This window comes from Helicoverpa armigera, chromosome 6 (assembly GCF_030705265.1).
Source record: "Helicoverpa armigera isolate CAAS_96S chromosome 6, ASM3070526v1, whole genome shotgun sequence".
Taxonomy (NCBI): domain Eukaryota; kingdom Metazoa; phylum Arthropoda; class Insecta; order Lepidoptera; family Noctuidae; genus Helicoverpa; species Helicoverpa armigera.
This window is the reverse complement of record NC_087125.1, coordinates 9,525,183-9,553,164: the sequence shown is the minus strand read 5'-3', so window position 1 is coordinate 9,553,164 and position 27,982 is coordinate 9,525,183. Positions and strand designations below refer to the sequence as shown.

At 35.5% G+C, this 27,982-nt stretch overlaps 3 protein-coding genes across 3 annotated transcripts in view; 1 reads left to right on the top strand and 2 right to left on the bottom strand.

Moving 5' to 3' along the window:
• Positions 1-14: 14 nt before the first annotated feature.
• On the bottom strand, positions 15-3,889 carry LOC126057091 (protein phosphatase 1L). Its single transcript, XM_049852469.2, has 2 exons — positions 2,700-3,889; positions 15-2,591 (listed from the first exon to the last, which is right to left on the bottom strand). The coding sequence occupies exons 1-2, from the start codon at positions 3,705-3,707 to the stop codon at positions 2,208-2,210; spliced, it is 1,392 nt and encodes a 463-aa protein (XP_049708426.2). The 5' UTR covers positions 3,708-3,889; the 3' UTR covers positions 15-2,207.
• Positions 3,890-4,884: 995 nt separating this feature from the next.
• Positions 4,885-27,982, bottom strand: part of Ziz (Zizimin) — a 37,467-nt gene continuing 14,369 nt past the window's right edge. The window contains exons 30-34 of the mRNA XM_064035367.1: positions 12,972-13,384; positions 11,841-12,054; positions 10,680-10,845; positions 9,780-9,905; positions 4,885-9,142 (exon numbers count right to left, since the gene is read on the bottom strand). Of these exons, the coding sequence (XP_063891437.1) occupies positions 8,929-9,142; positions 9,780-9,905; positions 10,680-10,845; positions 11,841-12,054; positions 12,972-13,384 (1,133 nt within the window). The 3' untranslated portion in view covers positions 4,885-8,928. The remainder of the gene's footprint in view (positions 9,143-9,779; positions 9,906-10,679; positions 10,846-11,840; positions 12,055-12,971; positions 13,385-27,982) is intronic.
• LOC110371112 (uncharacterized) lies at positions 14,492-27,980 on the top strand. The gene is made up of 18 exons (XM_021327225.3): positions 14,492-14,798; positions 15,135-15,248; positions 16,573-16,812; positions 18,028-18,210; positions 18,290-18,410; positions 18,590-18,807; positions 19,853-20,013; positions 20,658-20,778; positions 21,396-21,427; positions 22,678-22,799; positions 23,130-23,197; positions 23,491-23,598; positions 24,473-24,554; positions 24,633-24,790; positions 25,011-25,193; positions 25,583-25,703; positions 26,154-26,398; positions 27,597-27,980. The coding sequence occupies exons 1-18, from the start codon at positions 14,550-14,552 to the stop codon at positions 27,744-27,746; spliced, it is 2,676 nt and encodes an 891-aa protein (XP_021182900.2). The 5' UTR covers positions 14,492-14,549; the 3' UTR covers positions 27,747-27,980.

The following is a 27,982-nucleotide window of genomic DNA, read 5'->3' as shown; positions in this document are numbered from 1 at the left end:
ATAAAACACCAAGATTTCAAGATACCATTTATTAAGTATTACGTACAGTATTGTTATACTTTGGTAGGTAGACCTGAGGCAAGCAGTAAGACATTTGGACAACATATAAACCTTTGAGGCTTTGGTAGATTTACACATATATAACACTGATTATGTACAAAAATCCTAACTACTTATACATATGTTAAAATCACTACAAAATATAGGGTAACACAACAAGGGCTAACTCTTCTTACTTCTGTTATGTGTTTAAACACCCCACATTGTTAAAATGCAAAACACATAGTTACGCAATCCAGACCATTATCAAACTATTACATAATCCAAATAATTTTGGCACCTTGACCTTACCTATTAAAATACAATGTTTTCAATTGTGACCAATATCATACTAGGCATCAATTAGGTCAAGTAGAAAGTAGATTCATTTTGGCCCCAAAAACGTGTAGTTAAAAGATAGTAATACGCCATTCTTCATAGGCCGACAGATATACTTTATAAACATTTTTTGTACTTAAATAGAACGTTAGAATCCTTTTCTGTATAAAGATATAATTACAAAAATAGGTGTCTTGAAAAGGCTGTTCCCACATAAAAGTAAAAATAAAAAAATACCAACGGTAAAATCAACCAGACTACCTATCATCATTATTTATACAATAAATCGTTGATGACGCTATCTCTTATGAATCGTAATGAAACACGTCATCTCACCAGATCAACAAATAGGATTATTTATAAAACTATCTCCTGATGTGGTAAGAAGTTTAAACATGGGCTAAATTGTTCAGGGGTGAAAAATTGCATTCGTGACACGCAACTATAACGAACCAGCGACGATTCAAAAAATATTTATTGGTGATGTATGATTATTTACCGGATTTTGAAAAATAATGTCTTATGAATAAAAACTACTTATTTGGTCTTATTGATACATAAACCTGGTGAACATGAAAATAAGAATTAAAAAACCATTCTTATTATAAAGTTTATAAAAGCTCTAATTAATTAACAGCAATTGTAGTGCCTTATTATGCAAGTAAAATATTGGAGAAAAATAATATAAAACTACAAAAATATGACTAGCACCACAGGCAAATATGAACGCACTTTGAATAAAAAATAATACTCAAACAGAAGGAAATGCAGTAAGTAGTACCATATACATTGAAGGGAAATAAGAACCTATGTACCAATATCACAAAAAATACAAAATCGTTTTTTTACCATTTTACCATCTATTCGCCTAAAGGAAATTATTTATCTACACCCAACATTTAAAAGATGATAAAGCAACAATCCCATAGCATTTGACGATGATAAGCAGGGTATGTAGGTATCTTATGAGGATAAAATATTACATATTATTACAATATAATTATAATATTACATATATGTAAAACAGTTGTCAAGAGGACAAAGGGTATAATGATGGGTAAACAATAAAATATTAATCTTATAGACCACCCAATTTGAAAACTGTATCCACATCACAACCATCCATAAATTCAAAACTTTAGATTTTCAAAAATATGACCCTATACATTCAAAAATATAAACGACTCTCATCTAAGTAATATATAATCTACTGGACGTAACTATATACAAAATTTCCATAATCTTAACAGTAACATCAATATATACCAAGATGATATTATTTAATTTCACAGGTAAACTATAAACATGAACACTGCAGATACTAAAGTGGAATAATACAGAACTTGATGACAACTATCTATACTAGGACAATCAGATAATGTGTAGGTATTAATATCATCAGTAGTTTAAAATGCAATTTTGATATTATGTTATACTCTTATACAACAAACATCTATTTGTTATGATGACTAACTCTTAAATGTTTCACAAAAATAAATACATTATTATGGTTAAAAAAAGACATACAATTATGAACTACCTACTTAAACATTTGTTTGAATATATTATGTCTTTAATGATTTATAATATGCATTTTAATGTTACTTCATAAGTATTATGCAAAGACAACAGTTAGTATTACATTTTGTTACTTATAAGTATCCCGTAGGAAAATGCAGTGAAAATAAATCGATAATATTTTCACGCATGTATTTTCGATACTGAGTTAGTAGAAAACTTACAATTTTAGGGTTAAAATTCAAGTAAATGTTTCATAAATTGTAAGATTTTAGAATTTGACACGCTAGTGTATACAATACCCAAAATATTTACGGTGAGACTGCAGCAAATACTTTATTGGTTAAAAAATTGATAACTAACACTGTGATGTTATCTACAGATCCTCTGTAGTATGCTTGTAGTGTTAAACTTTTAGCTCCATAATCAGGTTCATCTAGCCTTTCTTTAATGAATTTTACAGCTTCCTCGTTAGAGAAGGTATCCCACAGTCCGTCAGATGCAAGAACTAAGAACATAGGCTTGTGGTCGTCAAGGTTAAAAGTTAAAATATCAGGGTCAGCAATAACAAATTTCTTATCTTTCAAAGGATAGTCTCCCATAGCGCGTGATGTTGCCAATATTCCCGCTACTCTCCATACTCCATTAAATGCTATGTAGCCACCGGCAGCCTCAATCCTTTTCTGTTCACGGACCTAAAATAAAAACAGTCACTATAAAACTGAATTATGGATATTGATCTAAAAAATATTCTCAATGAAACATGAATAGGGCCTATAATAAAAACTATCAGATTATATCACCTGTTGTGGTTTATGGTCAAATGACACAGGAATAGCATTTCCACGCAAGTCACACATGACTCCTCTTGAGTCCCCCACATTAGCTACGATGAGGTGGTTGCCTTCCATCACAGCAAGCAGAGCTGTAGTGCCCGCTACATTCAAGGACCTTTTTGCAGCTTCAACCAGAAGCCTGTCAGCAGCCAGCACCTCATCGGTCAACAGTTTGCCATAGTTTATCTTCCCCTTATCCATGTAACTGGATAGTGGCTTGGGCACATTCTTGACAGGCTTGGCGGCTGGTCTCACTTCCCTGGTGATAGGCCTTGCTTTGGACAGCTGTGCCAAAAGCTCTGGATCTGTGATTTCCTTCTTTGATGTATCGTCCGCAGTACTCACAGATTTTTTAAAGCTAGATTTTCTGTCAACAGTTATATTATTCTCTTCCTTTGGTTTGGACTCCTCAGAAGTTTCCGTCACGGGTGTACTTATTATTTTGCCATCCTTAAAGGCATGTAATTCCACTATTTTATTATAAAGGTTTTGAATCAGATGGTCTTTTGCGTAGTTGGCGGCAAACTCACCCCCGTGTCCATCAAATATCGCAAACAGTGAGATCCCAGTGTTATTTATGTTTTCGTTGATGATAAATCGGTCTTCCATGTGAGCTCGCCTGCCTTTGATTGCATAAGCAGCGCTCAACGTCCCCTTTTGCTCCCAGCTTTGCTTATCAGCGTCGGAGCCCTCCAAGATCTTCATCCGTTGAACAGCACTGATAGGACTCATAGCCTGCGACAATCTGCTCAGCATAGTGCGACTCCATTGCTCGATCGTTTGCAAGTACATAAAAAATAATATTATGCCTAGCGTGAACACAACCACTTCAGACCGAAGTAAATAAAGGCGCACCATCTTCCATAAATAGCTCACGGGAGTATCAAGCGGAACACTACTAGTGAAACGTGACAAGATTTTCATAAATGAAAGATATGTTTGGTACAAAACTCTGTCTTCTAATTCGTCTTCCATGTCCTTGTCAAGTATTCGAAATGATAACACAATAACAGCTTTTTTATTAGCACTCAAAGTGCACTCAGGTTTAACTCTTCTTCTTGTGTATACCTACATTAAATTTATATGTACATAAATGCAAACTGCTAGAGAATATAGATTTTAGCATGACATTCCTGTCATTCTATTTGGACGATTTACCAAAATTACTGACAAATGCAATCAATTCTATTGCTTTAGTAATAAGGTTTATTATGGTGTGATCCAACATTTAGTGATTGTCATTCGTAGACAACCGAACCCATAGAGAAGCCTGTATTCGTTTTAACTTTTTTATTTTATGAGGCAAGGAAACAATTTTTTACGTTAAAATGTCTGAGGTTTTCTTACATTTTAACCGACTTAAAAAAAAGTTTTCATTTCAGTTGCGTTATAATTAATTACCTTACATTTCTGTTATTCCAATAGGTGTGTATCGTATCCATAGAATTGTTAATATAATCAGGAAATACTATCAATCTGGGTACGATTATCAGCTTAAAGCTTTATTTACAAAATCATATGTCTCAATCATCATTAGGTCTCAGCACTCATCGCGAAGCAGTAGTAATTTAAGTTGCTTGCTAGCGGATCGGCGCCTATAGCTCCGTTGTCCGTTGACGATGAGGGTAGCTCAACGGCCAATAAAGAATACTTAAATTGATCCATCTAGCATGCTTTCAATTAATAAATTAAAATGCCTTACGTACTATTATACCAATCCATTTTATTTCAAAGTTGCATCGATTTCTAATTTTTCTTTGATATTTTTCTCTAGGCTATCCGAAATGTCAAGCCAGCTTAGGTATTTGAACAAGTGGCGTAATTTATGAATTCGACAAAATTCTACAATACCATTGCAGGTGCTGCTTAAAAGTTAAAAGACGTTATACAATGGAAATGTTAACATTATTTACCATAATTTATTGAATATGATTTATGAAAACAGTAGGTATCTTGCTTTTTTATGATATGCCAAGTTTAAATGTCCTCAAGCATGAATCGTGTTGATAGTTACTACCGCACGTCACGAGAGGAATACAGGATAAAAAGTAACTAGTACCCGTAGTGTACACTTCGCTTTTTTTAACAGGAATCGTAGGGACTTTCATCACCTAGATAATTTAGCGAAAGGGTGAAGGCAAATGAAAAGACGTTTATTTTTATAAAATGTATTAAAACATGAAATTTAGATTACAATTCAGTAAGGTTCAGAACAAGTCTTGCTTTAAATTTCGTGCTAGTTCATAACAATTTGTGTTAAAAACTCATACTAATGTAGTACATCTTCACAGGTAATTGAAATTACAGTAATCTACCCACAACAACACAGCCCGTAAAGATCAAATTGAATATAAGTTAGAACTCTGTCAGTATTGTCGACATCAAAAATAAATAAGGAAATAACATATACAAGAATATTAATCACATACAATTGGTGTTAAACAGTTTAAATAATCCAATAATTATTATATTCCACATTATATCTAGTTTAAAATATCGACAATTTAATAATAAGAAGTAAATTTTAGCTACATGATAATTTTGTTCTACTTTTTTAAATTTAGAGATGTGTGACACCATGTTAATTAAGTACCCTTGATGGTTAAAGCAAATACAAAAGTTTAATTTGATGACTTTTCGAATAAATAATATACTTAACATTTATGACATAAACATGTGACATACATAAACTATTTTAATAAAGCAAGGCATTGAGTATGAGATTTATTCCACTATTCATACATAAATAAATATAGCATGATGAATAATAATGTAACCCTCTCCCAACTTACAAATATTTCAATATAAATAAATAAGCAATGGAATGGAGTATTTTGAGAACGTTCATGGCGTAAATAGCATGGTAAGAGAAATCTGAATTATAGTAGCCATTATTGGGCTCAATAAGAACAACTTATAAGATGTTTCATAGAGAGTAAACCATCTCTAAGGGTATTATATAATTCAAATTTCTCTTATCAGGCAGTATAGAATAAATTGTAGTACATTACAGTTTTTTAAGAATAAAGTCACCACCACGGTAGTTATTTCAATCATGACATAGACAAATCATATTTTTAAGTGCTCTTATTTATTTAGCTGGTACAGGCAAGCGAGGGTGCGTGCAAATCGAATTGTGTTGTTTATGATACGACTCTTTGTCTACATTATGATTGAGTTAATACTTAAATGATCGTTTGGAGTTCCTGACGATTATTTGGAAAGTTAATTTTAGCTTCTCGGAAATCTATGATTAGAGTATGATCTGGTACATCGATATAAATAAATATGAGACTGAGCCAAGTATATGTATAGTGTATCCGTGGTAGCACATGACGGCGTAGTTTTCAGCCATTGATAAATACTAAATGAAGCCTTATGTATTACGAACAAACAACAAAATAAATTAAACAGACGTACAACTTGCGTAATAAACTTTCTTACACAAATGAATAAAACAGTACTTAACTCAATATTAAAATTCTGATATAAAAAATAATAATAAATGTTTACCTACATCTAATGTCAGGTTTGAGTTCGTAATTTATAAAATAGCAATTGATGAAGTACTTAATATATTATAGAAAAGTAATCTTCCTTATCGGATCTCGTAAAAGTTAAATATATATTTTTATGTTCTTACTTGTCTTGATTTTACTAGCATCGCATTCGTAGAAGGCTTTCAATGTATTAAGTTCCACAGTTCAGCAAAGACGGCCACTCAAGTTAGAGCGACAATTATGTCGATAAACCGCAGTAGGTATTGGGTATATAAACTGAATAACTTTACGAGACCCCTAAAAGTACCAAAAACAAAGTTCAGGTCCCGATCATAAAAAGAAATAACAAAATAGGGTGGTATCGTGAGCGAGTGAATACAATTTAAGAATACAAAAAATACATCACACTTATTGTTCAGAGTTTACAACTTACAATATAATAATTAGTTACAGAGAATACTAAGAGTGTTAGTAAGACAAAAAAGTAATAAGGAACTAGATACTTAAGACCGATTTCTTCCGTACCGTTTAATAACAAACAAATGATCAGATTTTCTAGCAATCTATGAAATATGTAGAGGGATATAAAAAAGTACCTTTTTCTGTGTGAAGGGGTTCCAACGATACTCAAAGAAATCGGTCGTTAGGATGACATCAAACCGGGATAAAAATCCTTAAAAACTAGTTACGTTAAGCATGGCAATACTAGCAAACAGCAGTTTACTAATGACTTGATACTCTTAGGTATTTCTACTGAGGGTACAAATCCTAGCTACGTTATAATTTTTAATCGATAGTTTGTGCTCGTAAGACTATTATTTAGTCTAGATATAGGTTCCTAGGTTAGATAAGAGAGAAATATCAGTCATGGCACTTCAATGGTTTTTCAGATCTTAATTATTTAAAAACATAATCGGTTGTCACAGGATGGAATTTGTAATTGACTGTTTATATAAATACTGTTTATGACGAGTATATTTCCTCCCTTATTTAGAATTGTTTTTAGAATATAACTTATTGTTTATTTTAACCAGTGTAGGTTTGCAACAAATCTGTTGGATGCGGGTCACCTGAATGAAAAGTTTATCTATGTTCTCTATGAATGAAATTATACAAATTAATAAGGTTTTGAAGTTAGGCAATGTTATTGTTGATTTATATGTGGAAATTGTTAATTTGCGATACATATGTATGTAATATAATCATGCCATTAACTAAGGTACCTTTAAGTGCCGAAACAAGTAAGTTTATCTATCATGACCTCAATGTTTAAAAGGCTATTAGGTAACTGACAACTCTATTTGAAACTATGTCTCGTTATCTGCTAAAAAGGGTAATAACAATAATAGTTTAGATCAGGTGACACCCAACAGATTCTATCAGAACCAATTATTGTCCTATTCAATTGTGAAATAAATTTGTTCTCATTGGCAAGCTTTTTAATTCGTGTGTGTAAAAAATTATATCACATTATATTTATCCAATTATGACTAATTATTATTTTGATTAGAAAAGGTCTATCGTGGCCAAATTTTTGGCAACCCTTTCGATTATTAAGGATGGATTTTCAGGAAGATACTCAAGCACAAAGCTTTTTCACAGATTGAAAGTTCATAAATCGAATCGAATTTGAAATTGCACTTGAGTCTTGTCACAGCTTCCGTAATACGAAAATCAGTGAATCTTACATGTATGGTGGTATGTGAATGTGACCTAGCCTTATCTAAGAACTCAGATCTATAGTCCTACCTTAGTAAATAGGATAATAACGATGTTTTCAGCTACTACTCTTATAAAGGTAAAGAGGTCAATTGAATCTAATCTCCTTTAATAAGGCAGATTAATTTTATTATGCGGCTATGATGTTCAAAAGATTTGTATTTTACTGACTGATATATTAGATGTATGTTTCTCTAATTAAGAATAATTTATGTTTTGGCAGTCAACTGATAGTGGGCTGTTCAGTAAATAATTTTGTATTTTCACCTGAGAAAGACAAATTCCGTAAATACCTACTTTCTTTTGGATGACTCATCATTTTTTTAAAATTCGTATGGCATATAAGTGACTTCGCTAAATAAATCCCTTATTATCATCATAGTCGCATATTAAAAAGTACGTAACCCTATCGGATACAAACTTTAAATAGTATTCAACTCTTAGTTGTAATATTTTGAGACCTTACTTATAGGTGCACTATCTACATTGGACTAAGATGTGTTCATAAAATGGAGAGCAGTCTTAAGACAAATTGAGACTTGAATCAACTTCTTTTTTTGAGATTTTGTTGGTTTAAGGCAAGGTTGGCTATAATTATTATTTATAGCCAGTACTATTTTCGTGGAGCGCATAAAACGCTTGAGACCTCATTGTTGAAAATTCATTGGACAGTCAGTTTTTTGGCAAAGCCGTATCAACGACATTTTTCGTAAGTACTTACTAACACGTGCAATTGGCATAGTAGATTTCTCGTTTCGAAACTTTATAAATCGTGCGCAGGATTACATTTCCGCTACATTAAAGATTAATACTTGATATTGAGACGAATAACCTGTCCTAGCAGGACAGAGTATCGCTAGTTGAGAAACGTCATATAGGACCGTTGATTTCAATATGCGACTTTATTGAGAGCGCAATAAGGGCGAGATTCGTTCAGCGCAAACGCTGTCCAGCTAGGACATCATAGGAACTAATGTTCAAGCATTGCTGGACTCCAGTTCGACTCCTGGGACGGTCGTGCTCAAGTTGCCGTTGACTAAGATGTCCTGTAAGGGCTGGCCTAACATACCGGAGAGGGAATGGCTGAGCTTGTAGTAGTTGGACTCTAAAGCCTCGTGGTATGTCACTTGGTCGGAGCTGATGAGCTTGGCGTTCAGTTGCAAAGCTGCGTGGCACACGGTTAGGAACTCTCTGTGAAATAAAGGTTTATTTTTAGTAGTCTTCAAAAAAAGTATCTGTCTTATTATTTTTTTAATTTCGCCATTTAGTCACTTTTTTATTAGGAATATAAAGAGCAAACATAAAGCTGAGAAATGGTAGCCCATTAGATGGTCAACCTTTTGGGCATCTATTATGATAATACACATGTAGCCCAGTTGCTGTGGATGCTCCTTTTCAATGTATAAACTAGGGCTTTGAATCATGTTCTATCCTTGAAGCCCAGTTCATGCGAATTGCATTCAAACACGATACATCAATGAATTTGATTTATGAATGAAGGTTGAGGCGCGGTCGATATAGGCTAAATTGTGAATTATTTAGGCATTGACAATAAATTCTGGCTGAATTCTGTGAATGATTGCAATTATTTCCTCAATGGAAATGTAGGGGAATTTTTTATGGAGCTCAATAATAGTTAGTGTAATAAAATCCATCTGACCAGAGTTTATAAGAGGATTTATATATTGCGAAAATTTTATCGTAATGCATATGAATAAAAGCCTCCTCTCATTCAGAGAAGGATTGAGCGTTAATCACTTGGTTAATACGGGTTGATGGTTTTAGACTTAATAGTCCAGATGAGTGTCTAAAAACGAACAATACTCACTTGAATATAGCCTTGAGTTTATCCACCATTTCGTCAGGATACATCTGTGCAAGAGTTGGGTCGAGGAAAGCATTCGCGTACGCCAGTGGACCAGCGTTCACTTGGACGCATACGCTTCCTTGTAACCTGGTTAATACAAATCATAATATTTATCACTAGAAAATCATGAAATGAAAATCCCGCTGTGTGTTAGCAGCGTGAGGAAGTGTCAGATTCTTTCTGACTAAAACCCTATTCCTTCTTAAGCCCTTTATGTACCAGGGCCGCTGTGACTCTTTCGAAGAATCCCCCTTATTTATCACACTAAGGGTGAGTTTCACTATTTAACTATGACGATACCCAAATCATAACCAGTCGTGTAATTGCCGCCCATTGGTCAAATCTTTAATTAGACAACTGAAAATGGTTTGTTTAACGTTATAGTCCGTCATAGTTATATTTCAGAAGCGAAAGTGTGTGAGTATGTGTGTGTATGATTTGGATGAAAGCAGCAACAGTCATACAGCTTATATGGCCTACTTTGTCCGGAATATTTTTGTCACATGTTTGTCAAACCCGGTGAAGTGACGCATGTTTATAGGTCATCAAATATCAAGGTTTGCGGAGAAAGCGTGATGGGAAAACTTTTAATCGATAAACCAGGAAGGTAACTCAAACAACGGTTTACCTTAGGGTTTTTATTTTACCTCATTAACGTCATTACCTATTGAGCAAGGTATGTACAGATTTCAAGTGGGAAAGTGTATCTAACTTCCCCAAAACCGCTTTCGTCAGTATAATTAGTCAGTACGTAATTTACACCGCAGTGATTTTTCCAGGTAAAATTTCGTTTGTTCTAGTTTATTTTCAACTCTATCACTTTAGTTGTAAGGGCTATTTTTGTCTGAATTTGGCTCCTACCTTAGCTGCAGTTTCTTGATATCAGGTGCCTTAGCGTTGACTATTTCCTGTAGTTCAGCGACTTGTCCTTCCATTTCGGCGACAGCGACCTCTATCGGGCTTTTCTCCTCAACTTGCGTGTCGATGACTGGCACTCGGCGTTTGACGTAAGGGAACCACGAATCGGCTGCAATAGTTACGGTTGCGTCATTATTGTGTTGCGTCACAAAATCCCTTCTAATATTATAAATGCGAAACTAACTCTGTCGGTCTGTTACGTTTTCACGTCTAAGCCACTAAACTGATTTTAATAAAATTTGTTACAGAGATAGAGTTGACCTTGAGAAAGAACATAGTATAATTTTTATCCCGAACTTTTGAAGCATTCTCTTGGAAACGCGATATAACCGAACTCTGCGCGGGCGAAGCCGCGGGCGGAAGCTAGTATTTAATATTAATTACCTGAAATACTCTTTGTAAGAGAAATGACGTCTTAAATTAAGAAAAATCTCATTAATCACAAATCATGTTCTTTAAATACCATTTAAAAAATGCATTATGCATTATGATATACATCTTATCACGTGCCTTTTCACATTCAACTTTAAATAGGTATTATTTTACCTCGTCTCATTTTATGACTGACACGCTATAATAAGTTACTAATAACATTTATGTTTTTCCTTTCTCGAACATTAGTACGTCATTTGAATTAATGAAATACGCTTGTAGTAACATTTATGATTAAGATGATGTAGGAATAAAAGCACAAACTTGAAATGCGCAAGAGTTCATTCTAAAACAATGGTGCTATTACATAATGTAATAAATAGAGTAATAACTTCATTAACTTCATCAATAACTTCATTAAAATTTGTCATACTTTAAATTAGCAAATTCGTTTGCCTATTTTTACGTTTTGTAACACTCTCGTTATCAACGCGTCAGTGCTACGGAACAGAAGATTGTTCCTTCCAAAATATACCTAATGTAATCCAGGAGAAAAATATGAAAGAAAATCCGCGCATACGCGTATCATGATGGAGTGTCACACACAAGTTTGTGAAACTACGGCAAATACTATTTACTAAAACAAACTCTATTTCAACGAGCATAACGTTGCTTTTCATTTAGCAATACCAATATTATACAGGACATTGCAATATTTGCTTTAGTACTTACTAGTAAGATGTGTGAGCCTCAGCCTCTGATGATGTACCGGTCCTCTAGCTGCACCGTCCCTCGTGAAAGGCGTCTCGAACACGAAGCGGCGTACATTGTGGGCTCGTTCGAAAGACCCCTCCCCGCCTCCCGAGACCACCACACCTTCGGGAGCCGCGCGAACCCAGGTCACTTGGATGTAAGCTAGTTTGCTGTCTAGTTCCTCGCGATTTACCTAGGGAAAAGTAAAAGAGAATTCATCATTTGTTGGACAATGTATAGTTAGAGTTTTCTGACGTCTTAAAGAGAAGAAGACCTTTTTAAGACCATAAGTTAAGTCCATTATTATTATTATTTTTGCAGCATTTCAACTTTTATGAAGTGTAAGAGTGTTTATGTGACATAGTTGCTTTAACTAAATATAAAGTTATTTAAGGAAAATGGAAAAATCGTTTATTGTGAAATATTTATGTTCCATCTTTCTTCAGACAGGTTTATGATTACATATGTAAGTGTTACATTGTTATTTAGTTACTACCTGCGTTTTGAGACCAAATTTCAATTAATTGATTATTTTTAATTAAATTGGAAACGTATTTAGGGAATATTTTTGGTACTCCTATATCACTGAACCAAAGAAACACCCGAAATTGGGGTCAAACGCCTTTGACTTAAAATAAACTCGGAGAACCAAATTGATTGTATTGATCACAAGATCCTTAGATGATAATAATCTATCTCAAACATAAGTAAGTATGTTCGACACACGGAAAATAAAGGGTCTCAAATTGTTTAGAATATCCATACGTAAGATGATTAATATTGTGATACCACTCAGATAGTAAATAATTCTTTATCAGTACAGCATCAATAGCTGTGGTTAAATAAACGTATATACTAATTAGATACATTTTAAGCACATAAATGAATATACGAATTCGTCATGAATTAAAATTCTTCACTAATGACTAGTGCATTACGTAATAACTGTGCATACGCCAACGGATCAATTTACCCGAATCTGTAAAATTTTACCAATGGAACTTTAATTTTCCACTATTGTGATAAGGTTGAAAATCTATTGAAGAAATTTGACAGACTGAGGTTGGTTGATGTGCTGACGTTTCTACAAAAAAAAAAGTCGTCACTAACCGGTGCAGAATCCATGATCATTTTCACATTCCCAGCACCATACTTTTGTTCGTAGAAATTCTGTAATTTCTCCGATATTTCACTTAGGGATGTCAATTTGGGCTCCTTGTAGATGAACTCAATGCCTTCCTCGTCTTCACCGAAATGCGCTTTGCCGAAGAAGGCTACACGGTAGAATCTACCTAGCAGCCGTTTCCCTGAGTTAGTGACTTCTATAACTTTGGCATAAGCTTTGGTAAGATGTTGGTAGCAGGTGAGAAGAGCCTGATAGTCCTTCCGTCGCTCGTATATAGGTATGATGAGGCGGTAGAGTGGGCCCAACAGTTCGTATCTTTCGGCCTTGTCTACTGATTCCGTGCATATCATCAGTTGGTCCAGGAACGCTTGCTCGTTGTAATGAACGTCCGTCATGCCTGAAATAAGGAAAATTATATATTGTTTTTTTTAATGATATTAATTAGGTGATTATTACTGGTACAAAAGACTTATAATATGGACGAGTTGCAGGTCATGTCCTCAGTTGTTTAGAATTATTGCAAAACATTAATTGAAATATGGTGGGTACTGAAAAAAAAAATTTTTAATAATTAATATTAAATCAATAGGAAAAACATGTCAGTGCGCAACAAAATAACATGAATGTTAAATTAAGGTTCAATTTGTAATTAAATGATAAATTACAAATAAAAATAATAATTTTATAATGTGTTGTTATTTATAGGGAGATTCCACGTTAGACCTTATTTTTTTTTTGTTTACAGAATGGTAATTTTTGTGCTTGTATTTTTTTGTGGTGTATTAGCTCACAATCATTTTAACATACATAAATTGTAGTTAAGTGTATTGAAAAGTACCTAACATTGATGATTTTAAAAATTAGGTACCTAATCCTAGATTTTATTTTGTGTTCTTATATAATCCCAAAATAAAGCAAACTAATTGCTTTTAAAGGCCTTTAAATTTAAAAATATCATCTCTTAATTTTAATAAATGAATGTTATTTATAAAAATATTTAATTTGAACCGAATTTTTCATGGTTCTACGATTAAAATAAAGTGTGAACAAAACGTTATTTCTTACAGTACAAAAACTGCTATGGTAGCAAAAATAGCCTTGTAGTATTTTGGTTTTAAGGAAATATTTCATGTTTACTTTGAATTTGACATACACAAAATTATACAAGTTATTTACTTATCTATTGTTTTATAAATCTTTTAGCGTGTCTAATTATCTTGATAGCGCAGATACGCGCGCGCTGTATACAAACAAACACTGAAAATAATATGAAAATATCTATGAATGGAAGCCATGACCCTGAAACACCCTACGTACTTGAAAACGACAGGTATGTTCCGTGAGTACATCTCTCATATCAACCATAATCAAGCACGTGCATTCGTAAATTGTCTCAAAATTATCTCACTTTTCAAGCTCTCGAGAAGGTACGTATCAAGGTGCAATTTTCGGCATTAACAGATGTCCAACGGCTGATTACGTTGTTAGAGATTCGCACAGCTATTGAGGCGGTGCTGTCCCGCCGGCCCTCTTGAAATACTATTCTATGTATCTCTATATAAATGGAGCAGAGGCTCTGTGTGTTGCAGTCGAAAACGGTTCGCGAACGCGCGTACGTAGCGCCGATAACAGGCCACTCTCGTCGGTTAGGCGGGAAATTTGCATTTAAAATGGGGCTGGTGTTAGTGCTGGTGGTCGCATTGGTGGGGGCAGCGTGCGGGGAGGAACCTCCCGGCCGTGCGGCGGAACCGCGCCGGATCGACTCCGGAAACAATGGCTTGGAGAATACAGACCTGGTCCTCGCATTTGTGGTACGTCTGATGACTTGTTATTCAAGTGGTCACGACCGGCAGGCGTGCCAGCTTCCGACATGATTCGCAGATCATTTATTTAATGACGAACTGTGGTCAATCATGTTATCAAACGTGTGCCGCTACCGGTACACGGTTACAATGACATGGTGCCGAAACTAAGCATCGATTATCTTGCATCGATTAAGGATTCAGCAATAAGAACTGAGTTGTTCATCATCATTGTTTTTTTTGCGGTTAAATAAGTTTAATTGACCCAATTTCATTGATTGCATAGATAAGACAATACAATAACTTGTCCTGCTATTGTTGACACAACATTGACCTTGTTAACAGATATTTCGCCATGGAGACCGCACGCCTGACAATGAAGAGTTGGACTTGTTTCCATCTGAGGAACATCTGTCAGATAGCCTTTTCTTCCCCTATGGGAAGAAAGCATTGACGAATGTAAGTATGCGATGGTATAATTCCCTAATATTAAGGTCGCTGGCTAGACCCCTTGAGATGTCCGAAGATAAAAGATGAATATAATAATTTATTTTTAGAGTAAAGAAAAAGTTAATTAGTATGAAAAACAAATAAGGTGAATTTCATAAAGATAACATTTCCTAATAAACGTTCAAAATATTGTCGTGTCAAAAACCTTTCACCTAATAACGCGACATAAATGAGTGGTGTGATATTTTAATCTATTAAGAAATCGTAAGACCGAGAGAGATATCGGCCCATATATCAGACGATGTGTCAAACTTGTGCCCACTGAAGTCTATTGTCGATATTATTAAATCAAAATCTAAACGTTGAAAGTGACAACCATAATGGAGGTATTAAGAATTTCATAATACCATGCAGCATTCACTTTAGGTATAGATTGGTATGATATGAAACCTGGATATTATGTATAATGAATTTAGCTATGGTCTTGGATGCAGTGAACATTTGAATCAGAAATATGTGCATTGTAATATATGAGTAATGCATCTAAAATTCTTCAATTATAGAACTACCTTTATTCCGGAAATAATAAGACAAATTGGGGTCATGGCATGTCACCAAGGTCACCGAGGGACACTGACCCTTTGATTGTGACATTTGATTGTGATTGAAAGAAAACAAATCAAAGTTTTAATTCACGAACTTCTTACTACTTAATTACTTACTCCCTAGGTATTTACTTTTTAAGAAAGATTTAATTCCGCCAGCGCTTCACCATTGGGACCCGACTAAGGCAGGCGTTCCTACATACATAAATTGGCTATATACCTAACTCTAAGCATTTTTCAAACCAACCCAGCAGTCCCTGAGACAAGGGCGTTTAAGCTAACTTTAAACATGAATACAAAATGAAAAACTCCAATCGATCTATCCAATATTTCAACTGACGTGCTTATCGAAGCATCCAAATGCCGAATGACAACAATATAAGATGCACTTACGTGCCTACTGTTGCCTAGCGATATTTAGATTTCAAGATAACTTTACATCTTATCAGGTATCATAAAAATACGCACATGGATACGTCAAACACGTGCGGAACATGCGTAAATATTCTGTATTTACTATAAATATCTGTACTCTTACAATGTCCCAGCTAAAATCTGAGCCTTCATCAGACTCGCTTCTGAGCTTAACTTAGTTGTGTAGTTCTCACCTATGGTGATCTCTAAGCTATTGCAGTTATTTCTTAACTGCTTATAACTTCTTGGCTGCAACTGTCAGGCCGAGGTGACGTAAGTTTCCAGCCAGTCTAAAATATTTTTTTTTTCGACAGAAAGGCAAACAACGCAGCTACTTCGTTGGTAAGTATCTGCGAGAGCTTTACGACGGGTTCATCTCGAGATTATATTTGCCTGATGAGATAACCATACGGACTACTGACTACTCGAGGACCCAGATGACAGCTTTGGCTGCTTTGTCAGCCCTGTATCCACCTCCACCTGCCCAGAAATGGAATCCGAACCTGGATTGGCAACCCATCCCTTATAATACACCACCGTTTGATGATGATGACGTAAGTAAAAATTTATTATTCAACATTTTCTTATACAATGTGTCCCGGGCATAAGTGACCGCCAGAAATTTTTTGAATATTTGTACAAAATTAAGGATAATTTCTTTTATATTTTTGAAAAAAAACATTAAAAAAATTTTATTGTTAGGCCTGTTAATAACAGGCTTTGCTCTTTTTTTACCGAGTAGGAGTCAATTTCAACTGACTGTATTTTTGCATTTGTTTGAAATAGCAGCAAACATTGTTCTGAGCTATTGTAGGAAATATCATGTAGTTTATTAATAAATTAAAAAAAAGTGATATTAAGGGGGCATTTATTGGACTTATTTTGGAAAAACTGAAAAAAAGGCGTTATTTTCTTTGAATTTTTATTTTCTTTTTTTTTCTAATAAATGTTTTATTACATTTTTGATATGTTTGATAATTTTAATTAATAAACTATGATGTCGGCTAGTCAATAAAGAAAAAAGAATTTAAAAAGATGTACAAACTTAGGAAATATCTTTAAAAAACTGCAGCACGTCACAGTATTTACTAAAAATCATTTAAAAAAAACCAAAGGCGGTAAGTCCCAAATATAAAGGAAATTATCCTTAATTTTGTACAAATATTCAAAAAATTTCGGGCGGTCACTTATCCCCGGGACACATTGTATAAACTATTATCAATTTGTATTTAGGCTCTTGGATTAGTACTTTTTCTACAGGTATTAATGTCAACAGGTTATCAATTAAAATTACGTCAAACTAAACATAATTAGTTTGTAAAATACTTCATTATTGCAGCCGTTATATTCATTACATATTCAGGTGCTGATATAGGCAATCTAACAACCGGTTAGAAATAATGAGGATTGTCTCTAATATGAAACTGGTTCTAAATAACAATATCTCGAATATAATATTTTGTTAATGCACTCCCTGTTATTAAATTAAAATAATCAAAACTTGGTAAAACTATATTTTTATAACGAATATATCCTAGTTGGGTTTTTTCGCGGAAAGTAATTTGTCGTAGAAATTCCAAATTAGCAATGATTTACTACTGTTGCGAAATAATTAAACTTGCTATTGTTAATAGGATTCACCAAATCCAATTTTATAAAAAATGCAGGTGGAAATCAAATATCCATCACACAACCAACATAATTTACACCGTTAGGTTAATGTAAGAATAACGATGAAATAGGTTTTTCAATCACTTCTTATATTTCAGCTTCTATACTGGTACAACTGTCCCCGATACTTATGGCTAAGGGACAAGACCTATGAGCGACCCGAGGTAAAGAAATGGATAGAACCGTACCAAAGCTTATTTCGCTATATTAGCGAAAAAACTATGACGAATATTACGAAACCTGAAGACGTTTTCTTTTTAGATAATTTATTCCAAACGTTGGTAAGTTTTAGGTTTTTTAAGAATAGCAGATTAAAACATTTTGTAAAACTGTAGCTCAAAAGTGTTTATTTTCTTTTAGAATAATGTTGGTGTGCGAACACCGAAATGGGCGCAAGAAATAATGCCACAAATCAAAGCTTTAACAAAGATTGAGTATGCTATAGAATTTTATAATGCTGAGTTGATTCAACTGGCGTCAGGTAAATATCTGAAGTAACAAAAAATATTTTGTTATAATTAGCTGAAAATTTATTCAAAAGAACACTAATATCCTCAATTAAACTTTGCACATGATTGTAAGAATCATGTAGAATTCGATATATTTTCACAGGCTAGTGAAAGAAAATTCTGTGTTTAAAAAACATCTCTTATTTTCCAGGTGTTCTAATGCAATCAATAGTAAACACAACGAGTTCTGTTGTGCACAATATAACGTATCCTATAGAACCGAGGTTATATCTGTACTCGGCACATGAAAACAACGTGGCTGCCTTGATGGCCGCCTCCAGAGTTTTCGAACCCCACCAGCCTAACTACGGGTCTACATTCTCTTTAGAACTGAGAAGGAATAAGAATACAGGAGAATATGGAATGAGTGTGAGTATCTTTGGAGAGTATCCAATTGGTTCTACAGCACGAATGATAAGGTGTATTTTAAAAAGAACAACTCAGTTTTTCCGCATTTGATATTAGAGGAAGACCTTCAAAAACTAGGCCATATCAAAATCTTGTACAAAGAACATTTGACGCCAGACTCTTGTAAGTACGTCTTCACCCAAGGTCTTTCATAGGAAAACAAATTATTCGTGCCATCAAATAAGTGTTGAAGTAGAGTTTCATTGTTCTTTAACTACCGACTTGCTGAACTTTTCCACCATCTATGGAATCATTAACCAGATCAAGACAATACATACACAATTTGAATGACAAAACCACCGTGCCATATAAGTTAGCAAAGAATGGAATTTAAATTGGTATATTAATGTATCTTTTGTATAGGTTCCTTGTATATAAAAAAGGATTTACATAAATACGCTGTACAGAATAATTAGTAAAGCGTTAAATTTAAGTGTTTTGACATATGGTTCAATTAGTTACACTACCTCTACCATTACAATAATTAGTGTTATGACCAATCTGCATATTTTGAACGAAATAAAAAAAAATATTAGGTACCTACGTAAAATATTCGACTTTCTTAGGTAAAATTATGTATGCATCTTAAACATTGTTTAGGTACATTGCATTAAACTAACATTATTTTAGACAGCTGATATCATTGATGTCCGATAACAAAGATCGAATAAGCCTGACACTTCAAACCATACACCTTGGGAAGTCGTTTGCATTACATTATCAAAATATACTTAGCAAAGCCTTTATTTACAACGGGATTCAAGCATCTTGAAAGGATTTTTTTATTGTTTGGACTGGAACTGTTATTTTTTACATCAGATTTTCTAACTAAAGAGATTAATCATTATCTGGCGACATTGAAGTAAGGAAATAAAAAGTGTCGCAGCGGGAGTGGTGTTGAATTGGTCGGGCATTCACCTTTTCCCGTGCTTATTCGACTGAAAAGTGCTATGTGACAACGAACAAATAGTTTCGTGGTAAATTAATGGTTTTTGTTTTTCCTCAGGCGGTGTACGCGCGTGACGCGGGCGGGCCTAAGGAGGTACTTCCCATTGGAGGCTGCGGGGGTCAGCTAGTCTGCGATTACGACAAGTTCGTGAGCCTTGTACAAGAAGTCATGTTCTCTAAAGAAGAAATGGATAACAAATGCAAAGATTTAACGTCATAGTACATACCTTAGATATATAAGTTTTTAGATATAGTGACACGAATAAAGTGGCTGTGATTTTTATTTTGTTTGCTTTTTATTTTAAATAATATTTGGTAAAATAAAGCATGCTAAAATAATACTGATGACCGTGGAATTAAATAAGTAAATGAAATGTTGTGCAGGCAGCACATCAAAACTAGTTTTTTACGATCTAACGATACGCCCAGGCTTCGCTCGTGGCATAAAGTAATAACGTATAAAAATATTTATGAGTACACGTTGCTATAAATACTCAATCTATTCAGAACAATGCATTGAAGAAATATGTAATCATGAAAAACACAATATCGATTAAATATGAATTGTGTTAAAGTTATAACACCTAAATGGTCATACATAAAGAACAATACGAAATCTAAAAAACTAAATTAACATCATAATAGGAGAAAAACGTCAAAGACTAACCAAATAAACGCAGTAGACATTTTGACATTTGCAAAAATACTAGAATATGTAAATTACCAACGCTCGGGTAAATAAAATATTTGGTTAGTAAACGGTGATCCATAATTACGTGGAATTGAGGAGTTCCGATTGGCCTACTAACATTGGATATTTCGTTAAAACTTGGGAGCACCTATACTTCATAATATGTATGTAGTAGTACAAACAAAAGCATTGTTATTACACCCAACTTAAGCGTAAAGTCAATGCCCTCAACTAAGATCATTACCAAGGTTTTTGTAAGACACTTCACCGGCAAAGTCCAAGGGTATTTTAAGGTACATAGTTTGATGGGAAATCGGACTCCCCTCGGAGGACTTCCCGAATACTGTTAACGTCAGATTTCAGAATATGCGGGTCATGTTGAATCATTTGGCCTAGAAAGTTCAGCAGCATCCTGCTACGCAAAAATTATCCTCTAGTTTTGTAATAAAACTGATACCTAATTCGGAATAAGTGTTTAATTTTCTCATATTCACAATTTGGAAATGGGCACTCGAAATCCTTGGTCGAAGCATATAGATCTGAGATAAACTTGGAATAGGTAAGTCTAGAAAGGTATGACGACAATGGACGATCGTTGCTATGTTCATAAACTCAATAGAATTGCAAGAAACTCCTGCATAATCTGAGTAGGCACAAAATGTTACGCAGACGTAAGTATTATACGTAAAGTAAACAAATGAACCTATTCGCTGGAAACAAAACGCGGTGTAGTTACAATATGATTAGATATGATCACTTACAGTATGCCTGCCATAGAATTATGAGAACAACGCTTCCTCCGACATCTTATTAATGCCTTATCACTAAGCAAGATGTCTTGATTATACTAATTATTTATACTAAGATAATTTGGAATCTTAATTAGACGTAAGAATTCTGTGTTGTGGAGATGGTGCATCTGAGCAGTGTTATATGCATTAAGTAAGTTTTAATCATTTACTGTGATTATTTTTTAAGTGTATGTGTGCGTATCAAGTGTTTTTGTGCCGTTTTCAGGTCAAACGTATTTTCCTTTGTCACGGAGTTTGGGTTTTTGATCATTCGGTTACTAAACTTTTTTTGTAGTCCTTACAATAAAGTTATTCTGCATTGTGCGTTTTTGGGAAAACGAGTTCCATGCCCACAATCTTAGCATGAAATAGGAATATTTTTCCTAGCAACAAAAAGCTAGCAAAGAACACGAGACCGTCATAGCAAAATAGACTTTCTGTACCCCTCCAGGATAGGGCAGGCGGAAGGCATTGTACGTTCGCACGGCAGCGCGCGCGCAATCTTTTAATTCACACTATCAGGCGAATCAAAGCACCCTCATGCAAATAATACTCACATGCCACTGTGCCATTTAACGTATATTCTTTGTTTTTATTGCATATTCACAATGTATTTCCTACAGGAAATTAACGTTATCCATCTCAAATATGTATGAAAAACTACCATGAATGGCGGATTCAACGAAATGAATACAACACATGTTTGCATGGGTACACATTGTGAGACCAAATCTGATTTTTCCATTGAAACTGAGGTTAACAAGGGCGCCGGTCGCGTCTAAATATCAACATCGGACGATACGGGCACGCATGTGTAAATAGGCACCGTGGTACAATCGATTGGACAAAGTCAATCATCTGAGCGGGCACAGGTCGCGGCGACCGTGAATCTCGCCAAGCGTCCCGTACGGAACTCAGTGGGACTCCGCCTCGCGCGCCGTGCGCTTCCTGCCTCGCTCCGCCGCTGCTCTCTCACGTCTGCCAAGTGGATGCTTCGGACAGTTCTCGTGGTTTATGTGTCAACATTAAGCTACTAACTATGCGTTATCCTGAGTGACTTAAACCCGATTAAGATCGGATTACAATGTAGAGCTGCCGACCCGGCGAAGGAAAATGTGAGTGACATTTTGAGACATCATTCAATAAAGCGGATGTTTTCGTCAAACGAAGGCGTTGCGGTATCTGTACGGACACGTGCAACAATTAACATAAGTATAATTTTCTCATCATGTATGTAGGAATATAATTGGCTGAGATAGTTGTAGTGCATGAATATTGTGAACAATGGTTCTGAGATGATTAGGATCCCAGACTTAGAATATATGAAATAGTTGCATTGAATGAGAGGGTTTAGTTGTTGGCAGTATTTGTCGTGGTCAAGCGTGTGGTGCGTTTGCGCAGGAAAGAGGGCGGTCGCGAGGAGGAGCCGACCAACGCGGCGGAAGCGGCGCCGGCGCAGGGCATGCGCATAGAACACACTTGCTGCTGCCTCGGCGTGTTGGTGGGCATCTCGCTCATCGCCGGTATGTATACAAGCGACAAAGCAATATGGCGTAGGAGTCTGTGTTTTGGGGCCTTCGCGGATTTAACTACGGAAACGATTAGGTCTATAATCGATGCTTGTCAACGGTCATGGCTGAAAGCGATAGATTACAAAGTATTATGCTGGTTACTTCTCGCCTGGCCGGCTTTTTGTAATGATCCCCACCGTCAACAATCTAGTTCGTAAAAAGCTTTTATAAACGAGAAAAAGCGAAGCAAATATTTTTAGTATAAAACTATCGTCATATTGGTTCTGGACAGTGCCCACTAGTAAAAAAACGCGATGTTTACCAACTTATTATTTTCACCAGCCCTCGTAGCAGTGATACTGATGAAGGATTCAACGGTCGAAGTGACCGTTCTCCGACAAGTACACGTGGTAAGAACATTAAAATAATATATGAATATTAATTGTTACGTTAAAGTTATAAACTGGCACTGTTTATAGTTATTCAAGAACATGTATTAGATAAAATATATTGCAATTGTGAGAAAGGAATAATATATCCTTTAATGTCAAGTATAAAAGGGAAAAGTCTAGTTAGATATTTTATCGCAATGAATAAATTCAGATAATTTTAAAAATATTAATTAACGCAATTTATAGGACCGACATTTTGCCTTTTACAGATTTATTGTATAAATTGATGTATCCTATAAATATATTCGCAGCTCATGTCACACGGAGAGCGCACCCCTAGCGAAGGGGAGCTCGCTATGCTGGGGGCTCCGCCACCAGACCACGTGTTCTCGCCCTACGGAGCCGGCGCTATGACTAACGTAAGCAAACCGTTTACATTTCTAAGTAGATTCAGCATAGGTTTTAAAGTGGATAAGAGAAAATTGAAACCGCCTAATTTCCCAGAATTTCAATTTAACCGAATAGTTTGTATTCAATTTCATGGGAACCGCATGAGACGTAATTTTACAACAATGGACGTTTTTTGGCGTAGTTCCTCGATACATTAAATTAGGTATCCGCCGGCCGTAACGAATGACTTCTGACGTACACAAACCATAACCGCGACTCTCGGATCAATGGTGATGTTGCATGTAGATTACTCATATGCGGCGGCGCGCCTCTATCCCGTACTCACAATACTGGCGATGTAACAAAAGAGCACTTGTTGAGCCGTCCTTGCAGGCTAGCTCTGCTGTACCCATTGACAAGATTAGCCAAGTAACAGATATACGCCACAATTCCATTTTGAATGCCAAGTGACTAGTCTCATTCAGGCACAATGTTTAAATAGCATATAACATATACATTCGTTACATAGATAGTACAATTTCAAAACAGTGCATATTATTGGATTTGCAAAAAGGTACAGATCATATTGAAGGTGCGTAATAGTTTTGCCGTGACTATGAATCTCCGGAACCTCAGTTAAGGGTCGGACGCGAAGGACAAGTGAAGACGAATGATTTTATAACGAAGTATCCGCTTCCTGGTCCGAATGCGGGAGGGAGTACCGATAGCCGAAGGTCGCGGCCTGTTCTAAACGGGAACGAGGTGTCGGCAGACACGCTGATTGCCGTCAACCACTAATAATGATTTATTGCTTGTCGCACGTCATACGGGTTTAATAGAAAAGCATTGCGAGGGGACCGGACTTTGTTAATAAAGACGTTTGTATGTTTCTTATTATTGCAGGAGGGCAAGATGTTGACATTTGAAATGGGCGCATTACTTAGGAAAAGATATGACGAGTTTTTGGGACCTTACTATCAGAGTGGTAATTACTTCATGATTATTTAACTATTCTAATTATAATAACATGCATAATAGTTATAATATTATTGTATTTGAACAGAGAACAGTATCGTGATATCATCAGACACGGAGCTGAGCAAAATGACGGCTCTATTGATTGCGGCGGGGCTCTGGCCTCCGTCGCCGGAGCAGGCGTGGAACGACACGCTTCCCTGGCAACCCGTGCCTTACAAGTATCCACCGCGACGTCAAGACTTTGTAAGTATTATCCCGATACATAATAAAAGAACAAATAAAGCTTATTAAACTATGCTTATTACTTTTTTATGTTACGGCCCAGAAACTTACAAGGCACAATTTATATGTATAGCTTCTGTTACTGTTGGGCTATCAAGCTCTGTCAATTGCCAACAGTGATAGCACAGCTACAAGCCACTTTTTATATAGATTTGGATTAACGAAACTTGTTTTCTTCAAGCTACTCTACGAAGAGAACTGTCCTCGCTACAAACAAGAGAAGGAGAGGATACTTAAAGCGTTCACAGAAGAAGGCCTGTTGCTGCCATACCGCGATCTCTTCCACAAGATCGCGCAAATGACCAACACCAACTTTAGCACGCCGCAAGAAGCTTATTATCTCAACAATTTGTTCCTAATACAGGTATGTATATCATCATCATTAAAGTAAATTTCAAAAACGTTCATTGAAACTAAGCTAGTTTTTAGCACCTTTTTCTCGAAAAGCATCATGCACTTATCCCATTTTATTTGTGGTCGGTGCAGCACGTTTTCTCCTACTATACCTCCTCCTCTTCTATCTGCCGTCATCTCACGAGTAGCATTCTTTAAATGATTTGTATTTATTAGACTTAATATTTCTGGGAATAGCAATGCAATTAGTATACCAAAGAAAAATAAACCAATTCGACGGACCCATGTCTTTATAGTCACACTTTAAAGTTCACTAACAGGTTTGCAGTTTTGACCGACAATTAAAAACCAATGACTAAACACTTAATAATGAAGTTAACAATTAATCATATTTTCCAGGACGACATAAAAGTACCGAATCCGAAATGGGCGAAACATGTGAAGAGAAAACTAATGGATGTGGCCAGATTGGAGTATTCAATGATGTTCCATAATAACCTGCTTAGAAGACTTAGTGGCGGTAAGAATCATATACCAACTTAATATAAAAATTGATTACTTTATCGAAACCTTTTTAGATTATAATAACACTTTGATGCAAAACAATTATTATTAATAATTATTTTATGTCTTCTACACAACTTTGACGTAAAAGATTAAAACTCTTAATTAATCCTTGACATTTCGTCAAGAAACCAGCATAAAGCGGTTACGGGATCTTGTTCCTAAATGAATTTAAAAAATGCATCAATCGTGTGATGTGCAAAAATAAAATTTTAATAATTGCAACCGAATGGCTTATATCTTCCTCAAAGAAAAAAAATAATTACACAAAATGAACTTGCTGTACCTACTAAGTTGTTTTTCTGATCGCTGCAACTAAAGAAAAACAACAATCTATTTCATTTTACCTTATTCTTATATCAAGAACTCAATACTTAAAAATTACCATTCTTTTTTTTTTCTCCAGGGGCACTACTTCAACAAATAATAAAAGAAGCCAGCAGTAACAGCGCGGGGGAGTCGCAACTCCGTCTGGTCGTACGCACTGGCACCCCAGTGTCCGTAGCGGCGCTTTTGGGGGCCTGCGTGGCCCCGCCACCGCGTCTCCCGGACCCCGGAGCCGCGTTACTGTTCGAGCTACATGAGAGACGGCCCTCGCCGCAATCGAAGGAGCAAAAGACTTTTGCTGATGGACAGCGGTTCGGTTTTAAGGTGAGCTTTGCTATGCTTTTGAAATACTTGGCAAGTTTTTTTTTTCTAAAATAAATGAGTAATGATTTTTGTTGTGAATGGGTTATGTGTAACCATTTCTTTAAAGTTGTCTCAAAAGGTCTACAGCTACAGCGTTGGCTTCGACCCACGTTCGCCTTCCACAAATCCGGGAATTTGTAGTCCATGGTGACGTTCAGTAAAATGTAGGCAAGATATCGATAGATACATTGACACAGTTTATAAGATTGAGTTTTCTCTTCCATGTAGGGCTGCCATCCGTCCGGGTTTCCCCGGATTTGTCCTCGTTTGGAGGCCGTCCGGGGGCCGTCCGGGCGGGGTTTCAAGAAGTGTCCGGGGAAAACCCGGACATTTTTCACAAGGTCGTCTTATTAGGCCTAGGGCCAGCAGATTTCAGAGGACGATCACTCGATTTGAGAGGATAAGAAGTCAAACAGGTTTTTCAATAACAATGCATCGCCTTCATCAACTACGAGTTGAAAACATAATATACATAAGATTGCTTGCCTTGTATGGAAGTTTAACCTTGTAAATAGACAAGCATTTGCTGCAGAAGTCGTAGTGTCTCAAAACTCAAAAAATTTTGCGCTCGCTTCGCTCGCGGCTTCTTTTCTTGACACTCTTTTTTTAGCTACTTTAGTATCCCAATGTTCGCTTGCGGCAACTTCATTTTACAGTTGTTTGTAATTTACAACATTTTTTTGTCTTAAAATTAGATCTTGTTTTGTGTAAAAAAAATCTGACTGGTCCGGGGAAAAAATGCGATTTACGCCAAATGTCCGGGTTTTTTAAATTTTTGTCCGGGTTTGGCGAAATTCGAAATGGCAGCCCTACTTCCATGTATCATTTTCTTAAGTGTCGATATTTTTGCAAGCTCTGTCATTTGTTGAAATTAAGTTATACAATATGTTTAAGCTAATGTATTCACTATTGTGGTCTAGATGCAAATCGCATTCCTAGAGCTTAGAATAAATTAGTGGATTGTCTGAGAAAGTAGACCATGAACTTTGACATCACGTGACCGACTGTACCACATTTGAAAGGCTGCTAAAAACTGCAAGGCCTCCATTGACAAGAACAAAACATTTGACGAATTAGATTACCGTATTAATTAAGTTCTATTCAAGTAGTTTCCAATTAACATAAAACAGTCATACTTTCACTATATATTTTTTTCTAGATATACTACTGGGACGACGACTCGGCGGAACCCCGCCTCATGGAAGTGCCGGGATGCAACGCGTTCTGTCCTCTCGAGACATTCAAAGAACTAACCAAATACATAGTGTCACACAACTATAACGAAGACTGCAGAGTTCCTAATACATAGTTCAAAACGTTGGAAACTATATTTACTATGGATTTCTATAACATATCTATAGGTTGTATTGCGATTAGAGTTATGTCAAATTAATGTTAAAATTCAATCTCTAATCGTAAAACCACGGATGGATAGCTTATAGAAATTCGCATTAAGTGCTTCCTATAAATCGATGGGTTAGGCTGTGGTATTTAAAAGTGGACTTTATGACGCAGGATATAAAATATATTATCGATATTGTGATA